We start from the raw sequence: 13,243 nt of genomic DNA, 5'->3' as shown, positions 1-13,243 counted from the left end.
ATTGTCTCACAGTTATTCTTTTTTTTTTTGGAAATACCAAATGTATATATAATAGGTGAAAGCCAAATAGTACAAACAATCATCCAAGAAAGCAAAAAGAAGCATGCTAGAGCCACTCAGGGCTCATCCAAATCAAAAGAAAAAAGTACTACTAAAAGATACTAACTACTACTGGATCAGTGAAGAAAAAACAAAGATAAAAGAAACTAAAGCTATGAGAAAGGAAACAGAGAGTCAGTCATCCAGAAACAAGCATAGTAGCTAGGAAAAGAAATGTAGCCACACACTCTCAGACTTCAACCAAAGGCCTCCAACAAAAGCAAAGCAAATTAAGATCTTCTGTCCAAGCAAACCCAGAGAGGTTCTTGTCTGTCTACTCCTTCTTTTGCAAGTTGATCAGCTTTGTCATTTACCTCCCTATAAATGTGCTGGATTCCATGACATTGAACTTGGCTGACCAAAAAATATATATGATTCAGTTCATCGATCAGCGAGCTTGGTCTTCGTTCTTGAGAATTTGTCCATCCCACCGCTAGCATAGAATCGCTCTCGATGTAAATATTATTGAACAGGAACTGTTGACAAAAGAGGAGAGCCAAAAGGATGGCATTGACCTCTGCTTCATGAGCCCATCTATGTCCTAAGCTCTTAGAAAAATAGCCTAGGATTTCATTATTGTGATTACGAAGCACTCCACCAGCTCCACTTGGTCCTAGGTTACCTTGAGAAGCCCCATCAACGTTGAATTTTAGGTAACCTAGAGAGGGAGGTAACCATACATTCATGCGTGGAACATCGACTTTCTTCCCTATCTTTATACTACAGAAATTCTCAGAGAATTGATGTAGAGTATAGGGACATTCCTTCCAAATTGATTTTGTCCACCAAGCCACCCTTAGAAGGTGTAAGGCCCACACCTCCTTAGCTTTGAAGAGTTTGCTGTTAAAAGGAATTTCATTTCTATTTAGCCAGATTGTCCACACCAATGCGAAAGGAGTAATGTTCCATAACACCAAATTTGAAACTGAGGCAAGCGCACTCCATTCTGCAGCTACGTCCCCCAAAGATCTTGGTACTACCCATGAAAGCCCTTCTCAATCAACGATGGCACACCATAGTTTCCAAATCACACGGCAGTGGAGAAACAAGTGGTTGCTTGATTCAGTAGTTGATCCACAAAGAGAACATAAGCCATTATCAACCAGATTTATCGCTCTTTTCAAGAGATTGTCTTTTGTAGCAATCTTGTTGTTGCATGCATGCCAAAACAAAAGGTTTACCTTTGGGGGTACTGCTTTGTTAATCTTTGCTGGAGTTTCAGGATTTGTAGCATCAAAAGCCTTTTTTTCAACCCATTGGTAGAGGGATTTTACTGAGAAGATTCCAGTGTTATCCAAACCCCACATTAGTCTATCAGATGCCCCTGAAGACGGAAATCTAGCATTGATGGTGTTCAAAAAATCGTTGTAGATTGGCACTTCCCAATCAAAAAAGGTTCTTCTGAAAGCCAAGTCCCACACCCATCTCCCATGGACAATAAACCCCACATCAACAATCATATCCGTCTTATTAGAGCAGGTAGCAAAAACTCTGGGAAATTTAATGTTCAAGGGTTTTGAGCCTATCCACGGATCACACCAAAACCGTATATTTTTCCCGTCTCCCACCTTGCATAATAATCCTTCCTTGAGACCTTTTGAAAGCAAAGAGTCTTCTTTCAGAGTATTCACAATATCCAGTAACACTGTTGACCAGTTTCTTCCATCAATCATAGCTGAATGAAATAAAAGAACCTTTTCATCAAGCTTGTATTTTGCTGTGATTATACCTCTCCAAAGACTATCCTTTTCTACTCCATACCTCCAGGCCCATTTGAGCAGTAAAACCTTGTTCTTCCAGCTTATGAATCCTAACCCGAGGCCACCCGAATCTTTTGATTTGCAGATTGAGGACCATGATATCCAGATCATCTTTCTTCCACCATGGCTATTGCCCCAAATGAAGGTCCGAATGATTTTTCCAATCTCTCCGAAAACTCCAATCGGTACCTTAAGAATAGACATTTGGTAGGTAGGAATAGAAGCCAGCGTTTTCTTTGCAAGTACTAGGCGTCCACTCAAGGATTGGAATTCAAGGATCGGCTTTTTCTCCTGATTTTGTCCAAGAGAGGATCCCAAAAAGCTCTTCTCCTAGGATTACCCCCTAGTGGTGTTCCCAAATACTGGATAGGTAGCTTACCACAGCTCCAGCCATAAAAATTAGCCAAGGCTTCCACTGCTATACAGAAATATTACATCCAATTAAGGTTGATTTGGTCATATTGATTTTCAGACCTGAGGCATACGGCTAGCAAAGCATTGCATAAGAGGTCCAACTGATCAAGATTGTTTTTACAAAAAAGCAATGTGTCGTCCGCGAACTGAAGGTGATTCAAACGAAGATCGGGTCCAATTCTTACCCCGCTGAACTTTGTATCTACCAACAATTGATTGAGCATGCACGATAAGCCATTAGCACAGAGATTAAACAAGAAGGGGGATAAAGGGTCGCCTTGGCGCAGACCTTTTTCAATGTTGAAAAATTATGTTGGTGATCCATTCACCAAAATCGCCAAGGATGCGGAGGAAATACAGCTTTTCATCCAGGCAATCCATTTGTTGCCAAACTTCATAGCATAGAGTATGTCAATCAAGAAATCCCATTCGACATTGCCGTAGGCCTTTGCAAAGTCAAGCTTCAGCAGAAACCCCCTTCACGATTCTTGTTAAGATAATCCCCAACCTCATTTGCAATTAAAATGCAGTCGGCAATTTGACGTCCTTGAGTGAACTCAAATTGGTTAGGGGAGATCAACCTAGGCATAACTGATTTCAATCGAGCAGCCAAAACTTTAGAGATCAACTTGTACGCACTGCCTATCAAGCTTATAAGTCTGTAATCCGCTACCAGTTCTGGTTTATTGCATTTTGGAATGAGACAAATGAAAGCTGCGTTGAGACCTTTCACTAATTTACCTGAGTGATGGAACTCTTCGAAGAAGTGGAAAATGTCCATCTTTAACACTGGCCAAAAGTGCTTGAAGAAATTGAGATTGAACCCATCGGGACCGGGGGCTTTGTTCCCATCACAAGTCTTCACCACTTCCCAAATTTCCTCTTCTGAAAACGGCTCTTCTAAAACCGCTGCTTCTGATCTAGATAGTTTGGGGAGGTTATAGCATCGCAATTTAGGTCTGGACCTCTCATCTCTGGACAAGAAGGTTTTGAAATGGTTCAGGATAGAGAGTTTAATCAGATTTGGATCTTCTACCCTCTGGTCCCCAACTTTCAGATAGGTAATGTTCTTCCTGTTATGGCGAGCTCTGCACACTGAGTGGAAGAAAGACGAATTTTTGTCTCCCTCCTTAAGCCATTTGTGTCTTGACTTTTGCCGCCAAATGCTCTCCTCCTTTCTGTATTGATCCCATAAAGAACCTATGATCTCAAATCTCTGCTGTCGTAGTTCCACAGAAGTGCCTTCTTCTTCTAGTCTGGTCATCACATTTTGCAAATTTTCCTCTAAAGCTTTGATCACTTCTCCATTGCCCCTTGGTTTGTATCCCTTCCAGCTTCTGATCTTATGTTTAAGAGTTTTCAGTTTTTGTCTCGGAGGGAGTAAAAGCTGCACCATTAAAGCTTTTTGGTTGCAAGGTGAAATCAAGGTCCTCACTGGAGTTCACTACAACCTGAACCATCTTGTCATTGATTAGGACCTTCAGATTTTGGTGGGGGATTGAAGGCGTTGAAGCCTCTATCAACAGTTTAGCAACATCGTATCTCTGTGTCTTTTGTCTCCTTATCAAGGCAGATGAATTTTCCAAAAGCCTTTGCTACCTCCATGAAAAAATCCTCTCTCCAAACACCAAGAGGGACGTTTCTCACCGATAGCCACACGAAATGTCTGGTTGGAGTAGAAAAAACAGTGGCAGGTTGCAAACTCAAAAATAACAGGCTAAGGTCTGGTTTTTCAATCGACAAAAAAAATCCCATATCCTCCTTGCTATTGAATTCCAGAGCCACTTCCAAGGGTCCCATCGCTATTATCCTTATACTGTTATAACCTATAGAGTGAAGAAAGTTGTGAATACACATTGGAGTCTGGGGTGACCGCAAAGAGCCGATTGCAGTTTTCTCCAATCGCATATCATCTTCTTTCGTTGAGGAGGCTCGTATAACTGGTTCAGAATCCTCCAATTTCTGGGGTTTCTGTTTCCATACTTGCACAGGCTTTTGTTTACTAGAAGAGGTCTTTCTGATTTTATCTTCCTTCGAAAACAGAGAAAATCTTGCCTTGCTCAACATCCAGTGACGTCCATTAACCCTTCTGCCATTAAGTTCATCAATCGCCAGGTTCGCCATTTGAGCCTCCAAGAATCTGGCAAAGCCAAATTTTGACTGCCTATTTCTTTTTCGAAATTTTTGAACATAGAGGCCTTCAAGGTTCCCTAGCTTGGAAAATATTTCTTTCACCTGGTGATAGGTAGTGGATTCAGCAAGATTGTCAATGAAAACCGTGCATCCCGAGGGGGTATTTACATGATCAGAAACATGGTCCCTTCTTCTAGTATAGTTTATGACTTTCTCCTTAGGTCCTTTGTCCCTGCTTTTGGAGCCACCTCCATAGTCGCTGAATCTGTTTCCAGACTTACTAAAGCCCTCGGAAACACCTCTTCTTGGTACAGGATTGCCATATGCCGCTTTTTTCTTGGTACAGGATTGCCATAAGCCCCGTCTTATTCTTTAGCTCAGTTCTTACTCGTTTATTTGTTCATTGATCATTTTAATTTTCTTAAAATGATCCTAATTTATATTTTATTATTTGATAAAACTCCCCATAATTTTCAGTATAATAATATAGGCTTTTTAGCCCCTGATGTTTTAAGTTTGTGCAAATTCTGCCCCTATCTATTTTGTCGATGTTTCTACCCCTCATATTTTTAAACAGTGCACCATCTACCCCTCACGGAGGGGTAGACGGTGCACTGTTTGAAAACATGAGGGGTAGACGATGCACTGTTTGAAAACATGAGGGGTAGAAACATCGACAAAAATAGAGTAGGGGCAGAATTTGCACAAACTTGAAACATCAGGGGCCAAAAGTGCTTTTTAGCCAATAATATATCATCCCTATGTTTTTCTTTTAACTCTATGAGTTAAATCCTAAACTACCCAAATTAGCTTACATCCATTATTTATCCATTAACAAGTGTGGCACCAGGGAAATCATGGCACGTTGCCTCAGACACCACGAACCACACATACAACATCAAATATCTATTCCAAATGCAACTTTTATTCATTTTTCAACCTTCTCTATATTCACTAAGTGTAAGTGCCAAACCCTCTCACCTTGAGTCAGACGCACGAGCTCCCTCTCTCACTTTGATCTCGTATTTCTTCCTCATCATCCAAAGCAGAAATCTTCTTTCTCTTTTGGTGAACACAACCTATGTATAGCAGCCCCATGGAGATGAAGAAACGCATACAGCAACCATCATGAATTTCTTTTCCTCAGTGCCAATGATCAGGGCCTTGTACAAGAATTTTGGGGCCTTAGGCAAAAATGTTAAAATGATTTTTTTTACAAGAATCTTAAAGAGACTTAGTATCTATTTATAATCTATAATCTATCTATCTATCTATCTATAATCTATAATCTATCTATAATATATATAAAGGGAGAATTTGTGCAACCTTGAGGGCAAAATAGTAATTTAAGACTTCATTGCACTACAATTGAATTTTCTTCATGGATATTTTAGTAAAAATACACATTATTTTCCTATGATTCAATCCTGGCCGTTTATATCTTTGTGGCAACACTTCAGCAGGCCCCGTTTGGAAAAACAGCTTAATTAAGCGCTTATGGTCATAAACGCTTATGACATAAGCGCTTATTCAGAAGCTATTTTTAAAAATTTATTGAAATAAATTAAAAATAAGCTGTATATAAGCATAAGCTGTTTTTCATAAGCTGTCTTGAGTAGCTTATGAAAATAAGCTGAAAATAGCTTATGGCCTGCCATAAGCTGTTTGCATAAGCTCTCTTAAACACTGGCATAAGAGCTTATGCTGTAAGATAAGCTCAAATAAGCTCTTCCAAACAGAGCCTAAATTTGCTGCTCTTCTTTATTCCACCGTTTCATTCTTCTGGGTTTCTCACTTCCTTTCTTTTGTAACGCCCTCAACGTTTCTTCTCCATAATAAACTTTTCCAGCGGTTCCTTAATTTTATTTCGTCGGTCTCTCTTTAAACCCCTTTTCGTGGTTCTGAATCTCCTATTCTTAGTGGATACGACGCTCTGTAGAGACCAAGGGAGGAGAATGCAGGCGCTGGTCTTGGATGAGGGAACGAGAACGCGGTTGAATCTGGGCTCAAACTCTATGCCATATATCTCCTTCTCCTTGATGCTACTACTTTCAAGTCTCGAGAATTAGGGTTTTCTGCATCAAATTCACATCTTCCAAACCCTCGCTCTCCTTCATGCCACCGATCTGCATCTCAATCCAATTCACTACCTCTGAATCAGTACAGCAATATGGCATGACATTCCTTTTTGTATTTATCTTTGCTTTAATAGAAATCTCATGTGCATCTTCCAGCTTTTGCAGAATTCTATTCCGTTGCAGTATATTACACATTTACACTTATATTGGTCTTTTGATTCTACTATATGAATATCAACATAAGGTATATCGCTTCTACTGAATAGCTCTTCTACCTCTGCGAAACTAAGGGTCTGTTTGATAACTGTTTTTAAAAACAGTTTTCTGTTTTATAAAATTAAAAAACAAAAAAACTTGTTTGATTAAACTGTTTTCTCAAAATTAATTTAAGAACAGTTTTCTATTTTATTGTTTTAAAAACAAAAAAATCAGAACAGAAAAAACCTGTTTTTGTTTTCTGTTTTTTAATTATGTTTTAGAAACAGCAAAAACACGGAGAACAGGTTGTTTTCCTGTCTCTCATTAATGGCATGATTGTAATTAACAGTAACTAGAAAAATAAGGTTTCTACTAAACACGGTCCTTCCTCTTTCTCTTCACTGCATCTGATGCTCCCCTTTCTTAAACATCGCTTCTCACTAGAGTTGGCTGGCCGCTCCGATTATCAGGTTTTCGATCGTACTTTGGCTGTTATGGAAGCGTCCTGGGTGGGTGAATTGGGGTCGGATGGTATTCTTGGAGTATTGGGTCTGTTGAGGTTTACATATTTCAGAAAAAAAGGGTTTCAGTTGGATTTCATTTTTTGGTCAATCAAGGATCTAGTTCTGCAGTTTTTTTTGAATTAGACTACTTTTGAACAAAACATCATGCCTTTTAGATGGAACAAATGGTAATTACAATTTATAATTGCCCTTATCTGTTCTTCCTTTCGAATTGTGTAATCGTGTTGTAGATATGGGGATCAGTTATTGTTCTGTGCTCCTCTGTACTCTGTAGTTATGTTTGTCCCATTAATTAACTATGAGTACCTTTTGTTTCCCCTCTCACAAAGTATTCGTTCTTTGTGTGTGATACTAGTACTTTCTAGTTTCTAGCAATCTAGTTGGGATAAGCCAGTTCAGCTTATTTAATCGGCTAATGGTGCGTGACTATCTATGGGTGAGGGGGGTGGGTAGCGCGCCATGTCACTATGTCAAATTAAGGGCTAGTAAAATGGTTCTTGCAATAAATTTCTTGGGATGTTGATGATTGGTCTCTGCACGCATGACCAAGTTGGATGGGTGCCCCAAACTATCTATCTGATGCTGGTTTTTATATCTTGTATTTGGTACTTATGTTTCTTTGTACAAGTGTTTAGGCAAGAGTTGTATTGGGGTCTCAATAGTTTGTCACTTCCCATGTGGTTTCTTGCTTTCTACTTCCTTCTTGTATTCGGTTCTAACACCCATGGTGCTAGTTATGAATACAAAACTGTTTTCAACATATAAATTAATATATGTCATGTGGATTTATGTTACACTATGCTTTTTAAAACAAGTTTAATTTTATTCAAAAATCTTATGATGAAAATTAATTTATTCAATAAATTCATATTCTTAATATTTTTTTTCTTAAATGCATCCAAACGCGTTTTCTATTTTTTTTCTTCTAAAACTTGTTTTTAGAATAAATTTATCAAACATGTTTTTGTGTTTTTTTGTTTCCAAAATTGTTTTCAAGATATAATTACCAAACAAGTTTTTTTTTAATATTGTTCTAAAAAATGGTTCTTAAAAATCATTTTAAAAAACAATTTTAAAAACAAGAAAACTGAAAACACAATCAAACAGGCCCTAACTTATCTTTCTGCTGAATTTTGACTCAATGTTTTCTATTTCCTATTTGCATCCAGATAGCCCCAATTTCATGCCTCATTGAGTTTTTTCCTACTACCAGTCCTCAATAATGAGAAGGGATTTCATGGATGGATTTGTAGGATTGTTAAGGTTTTCATGAGGTAAGATATCACTGAGCTCCTTTCGCAACAACTTTTTCCTTCACTTTTGTTGATATAAACATCTAACAAGGGGCAGACATGTAGCAGCATACGCACACATGTGATATGCTTTCATCATATTATGGATTTGATTTTCAACTTTTTATGAATCAGGAACTCTGTAGTCTGTAATCAAGATGAACAATCATTCTATGTAAATGGAAAAGTGATCAGGGTCATGTGGTGCATGGTGATCCTAATATAAGCAAAAGTTGCATCAGGAACGTGTTTTTTGAGGTATCTACTACACTGTTTTGATTTGTACTTTCGGTCATTATTGTTTCTGGAATGGAATAGAAGATATCCTTAGAATATGATGAAGTATGAGTATGTATTTTTCAGATCCCTCCAGGCTCTATATTCCAATATTCTCATGTATCCCCATCGCAGATTTGTAATTTTTTTCCCTGATTTAAAGCTTTCCACTAAATCAGTTAGTATTACAGCTAGAATAATTTGTTCCATTTTTTCTAATTTGTTCTCATTTCTCCTGAACTAATTTTAGCAATATGATGATGTTTAGGCTTCTGTAATATGCTTAACTTTATTTTGTGACTTTTTAATTTCTGAGGTAGGAGAAGGAACTCCTTTCGTTAGATTTCTTTAGTGCGGTGAGGAGGAGGAACATGGTGGTTATGATCATCAGAAAATGGAACATAGTGCATTCGGTCATTTGGAGGTGGGGGTGCTGATGCTAATTTTCCTGTGACACCAAACATGGTTTCTGATTTTGCAACACCATCTTATGGTGGTGACAGTTTTTCTCTCAAGAGAAGGAGGGAAGATGGTGGTTTCTCATGTAGAGCTTCATCCCCTGTTATCCCCCAAGTAAGCACTAATTAAAGTGATTAATTTTATGTTCCAAAGTTGTTTATTGAGAGTACATTTTAGTCTTGAAGATGTTCAAGGTTCTATCCATTTCCCTTTGGTTACTATCTTTACTCACAGGTTTTTGGGTTTGAAATGAGGGAAAACTCCTTTGAGGGCCATACCCAGAGGTAAGCTGCATTTTGCCTCTCATTGTTCTATTTAAAATATGATTTTCGAATATTTTGGTAATATACTACTGAAAGGTTGTTTCTTTCCTTAAATTTCAGTTTCTAAAAGGATTAAGAAAATGTGCATGGACTAAGGACAGGTTTGATTACTTCCAATATATGCAATTTCCCTATCTTGAAATCATGAAATCTGTTGTTGACGCTTTTTGTTTGTACTCTCATTCATCCAAATATTCATAATTGAATGCTATATATGTGTACTACTATATTTGATATGTCATATTTTGTTCATAGACAAGCATATGTGAAGCGTAGCCACTCATGCCTCCAGAATGCAATTCACACTCCATCTTAGAATGGAAGACCGAAGATGACACAGAAAAAGAGAGAGCTGTAGAAATAGAGTTTGGCCTGCATGTTTGATGTTTGGTTTGATTTGTCACCTTGAAGTTATTTCTAAGTGATCTCACAATAGCATTCAGGATAGAAATTTTAGACGTAGAAAGTGGTTCCACATTATCACCAATCTCATTTTCATCAAGAGCTTCATTTAACTATTTCACTTCTGCCTCCGGTACCAAGAGAGTCAAGACATCTTTCTTTGAGCACAATAGAATTTTGTAGTTCAGGAACTGTATTATCACTAGCATTTTGTAAAATTTCCTTAGAACCATACTACCATTAAGATAACATATTTTTTTCCAACCAATTTTTCAGTAGATTAATAATGGCTCATGATCATTCCTTCATTTTCTATGGGCTGATAAATGAACAAGGGATTGCTTGGAAAAGAACAACAATTTGATTTTAATCTTACTGTGATGCTATCCTTCACTAGACTCACCCTATAAACTCAACAATTTGATTTTAATCAATGTGATTATTGAACCTGATAACTTTGTAAGGCATGACTCAGGACTTATTTTTGACATGTTTTTCTTTTATGTTTTTCCAATATGTTTGTTCTGACTTCTTTCTTCGTGTTTTTATCACAAATGCATTTAAAAGCTGACGATGTACGATGTACCTGCCTAATGGTTGAAATTTTGAAACTTATATTAAATATTAAATGTAATTAAAAACTGCTAATGATTGAAATTTTGAATTAAAAATGAAAAATTAAAATTAAAACTGAAAGTCAATTGTTAAATATCAGTCCGCCTATTCTACTTTTGTTTGAGTAACTGAAATAATAACTGAGCTTCTACAAGATTTTACATGAATGTCATTAACTATTTAAATTCTTCAATTGGTAGTTTCTTGGTTCCTATTTTAATAATCAAATTACATATCCCATAAGTTTAATCAATTTTGTTTTTATGGATTTAATATGATTGGTTTTTTGATACATCGGAAAATGGATTTAATATGATTGACCTACCTTAACAGGTTACAATATAAGAAAACGAATATATAAGGTAGGGTTTGAAAATTCTATGTAGAACAAACAGAACGGGTAAATCCAAATATACAAATCATGATAGTGATATAATTTAATTAACCTGAGTAGATAGATGGAGAATTCGTAAGAGATAAAGGAGTTCAATATGTTCCTCTGGAGAACAAACACAGGTTATCCGAGAAATATGTGCAAACAATATAAACAAATAAAAAATCCATGATATTGCCCCACAAGTATTTTAAAGACATTTTATTGACTAATTTTTTGTTTAAAAATATTGAATTCCCATTTAAAAAATGTGTTTTAGGTCTTATGATTGTATCAATCAATCTAACGACTAACATGGTGGGTGAATTTGTGATTAAAATCTTTGCTTCGTCTGATGACAAAAAATAAAGTACTTCTAAAAGAAAACTCAATGAACAAATACTAGACATTAATTATATTTAATATTATTTTTTTTTAAATCAAATATTAATTATATTTAATGTTATTGATTGAGGTAATTTCAGTTTAACGATTATTCAATTTCTCCTCAAATTAAGTTATAACTTACAATGGATAGAAATATACAGATTTAATAAGCAATAAAAAATATATGAAGCTTTTTGTGAGCATCAGCAACAAAGAAACTTTGTGAGTTTCTCTATGACATGTCATCTAAAATAAAGTTTTTTAACTGTTGCAGAAAATGAAGTTTCTCCACGTGGCAAGCAACTTTGCTCCAAAGTTTCTTTCTAGATTTCTAGAGAAACTTTGCTTAAAGTTTCTCTTCCAAATTTAATGATTAAAAAATAAATAAAAAACAAATAAAAAACAAATAAAAAAACAAATAATTATTTTTTTTATATTTGAAACAAGAGAAGAGGGACAAAATAACAAACATAATTGAGATGATTGAGTTAATTTTGAATAACTCAACAGAATTAAACAAACAGATGAGATATTTGCTCTGTTATCAACGTTAAATTAAATTTGTACTCCATTGCAATTTTTTCTTCACAGTTCACATCCTTTCTGATAGTGATTTTTTCTTCAAGAATGGATGGCAACCACAATTTCAATGCTTTCTACAATTGGATGAAAAACGCTGAACCTTCAAATGATCAAAATACCCAAACATCCCAAAACTCTTCAAATCCTGCACCTTTCCCAGACATGGGAAATATTTCCATGCATCCATTGCCTATCCATTTTGCTCCACGAGTAGCAAATATGGGTAATCCATTTGCAATGTCTAGCCAAAATTGGGGAAATTTTCAACATGTAATTAATCCCACCATGATTGGGGGAGCTTCAACGGAAAGTAGTGCTGATCAACGGCCGCAAACACCGACGGGGGCTGTAGAAGAGTCTCAAGTTCCGAATATTTCATCCGATGTCGATGCTGATGCTAGAATTGGTGAAGAATGTGGAAGGGTGAATGGTCGCTCAAATCAGAAAGTAAGATTTACACTGGCGGAAAATACACTTCTGATTCAATCATGGCTCAATATTTCAAAAGATCCAATTAAGGGAAATGATCAAAAATCAGATACTTTTTGGTCAATAAGCCTATTCTTTTGCGTTTCTAGTGCCTTTCCAATCTCAAATTAAGTTATAACAAAAATAAGAATTAATTAAAATGAAATATAAATAATAAAAATATAAAAAGGTGAGGTATATTATGGGGTTCATTTAAGAAACTTTTTAGAGTTGCTGGGTCGGAGTAAAAAGTGAGTAGAGTTGATTAAAGCGGTTTAAATGACGTGGTATTACCAAAATTTAAATTAGAAACTCTAATGAATTTCTTGGATAATGATGGCCTAAGTACATTAGTTAGAAAAAAACGTTCTGAACATTAATTTCCAATTTTCATAGTTTTTTTAACGTGATTTCCATAGCTTTGCAATTTATCCACTAAGATTTTTTTTTTTTGTTTATTACAAGAGGAAGAGACCCATTAAGATTGTTTAATTCTCTCCGATCTGTTTTAATTTTGAATTTTTTTAAAATTTAATTTTGATTTCAATCATTGCAATTTTAATGACAATTAAATTTTGTTATTAGTATTATTTAATGTATCGCTTAAGTGGTAGGATTTTAGGGACATATGAGTTGGGTAGGGGAGGTCTAAGGATTGATTCATCAGCTTCTCTAAGTACCTGAACCTTTATGTTTATATAAAGGAAAAATAGGATTATTCTTTTGATACATTCTCTTTTCAACACAAAACTGAGATATTGGCTAAAGTTGAAAATAGTAAATATGAATTTAACATCTAAACTGAAAAAGAAAAGAAAACTAACTATTATTTTTCCTATTTATCATTTTTATTTCAAAAA

General features: G+C 35.9%; 1 protein-coding gene and 1 long non-coding RNA gene across 3 annotated transcripts; both read left to right on the top strand.

Moving 5' to 3' along the window:
- Positions 1 to 8,288: 8,288 nt before the first annotated feature.
- LOC130735346 (uncharacterized) lies at positions 8,289 to 10,226 on the top strand. 2 transcript variants are annotated; one of them, XR_009018405.1, is made up of 6 exons: positions 8,289 to 8,480; positions 8,634 to 8,756; positions 9,095 to 9,347; positions 9,468 to 9,517; positions 9,617 to 9,657; positions 9,812 to 10,226. It is a non-coding gene; the product is annotated as an uncharacterized LOC130735346 (long non-coding RNA). The 2 variants fall into 2 exon arrangements; XR_009018404.1 differs by having other exon boundaries at positions 9,091 to 9,347.
- Positions 10,227 to 11,960: 1,734 nt separating this feature from the next.
- On the top strand, positions 11,961 to 12,515 carry LOC130736347 (uncharacterized). The gene has a single exon (XM_057588184.1). The coding sequence runs from the start codon at positions 11,961 to 11,963 to the stop codon at positions 12,513 to 12,515; it is 555 nt and encodes a 184-aa protein (XP_057444167.1).
- Positions 12,516 to 13,243: the final 728 nt, after the last annotated feature.

Source organism: Lotus japonicus, chromosome 2 (genome assembly GCF_012489685.1).
Source record: "Lotus japonicus ecotype B-129 chromosome 2, LjGifu_v1.2".
NCBI lineage: Eukaryota > Viridiplantae > Streptophyta > Magnoliopsida > Fabales > Fabaceae > Lotus > Lotus japonicus.
The sequence above is the reverse complement of the archived record's forward strand: the minus strand, read 5'-3'. Positions and strand labels throughout refer to the sequence as shown.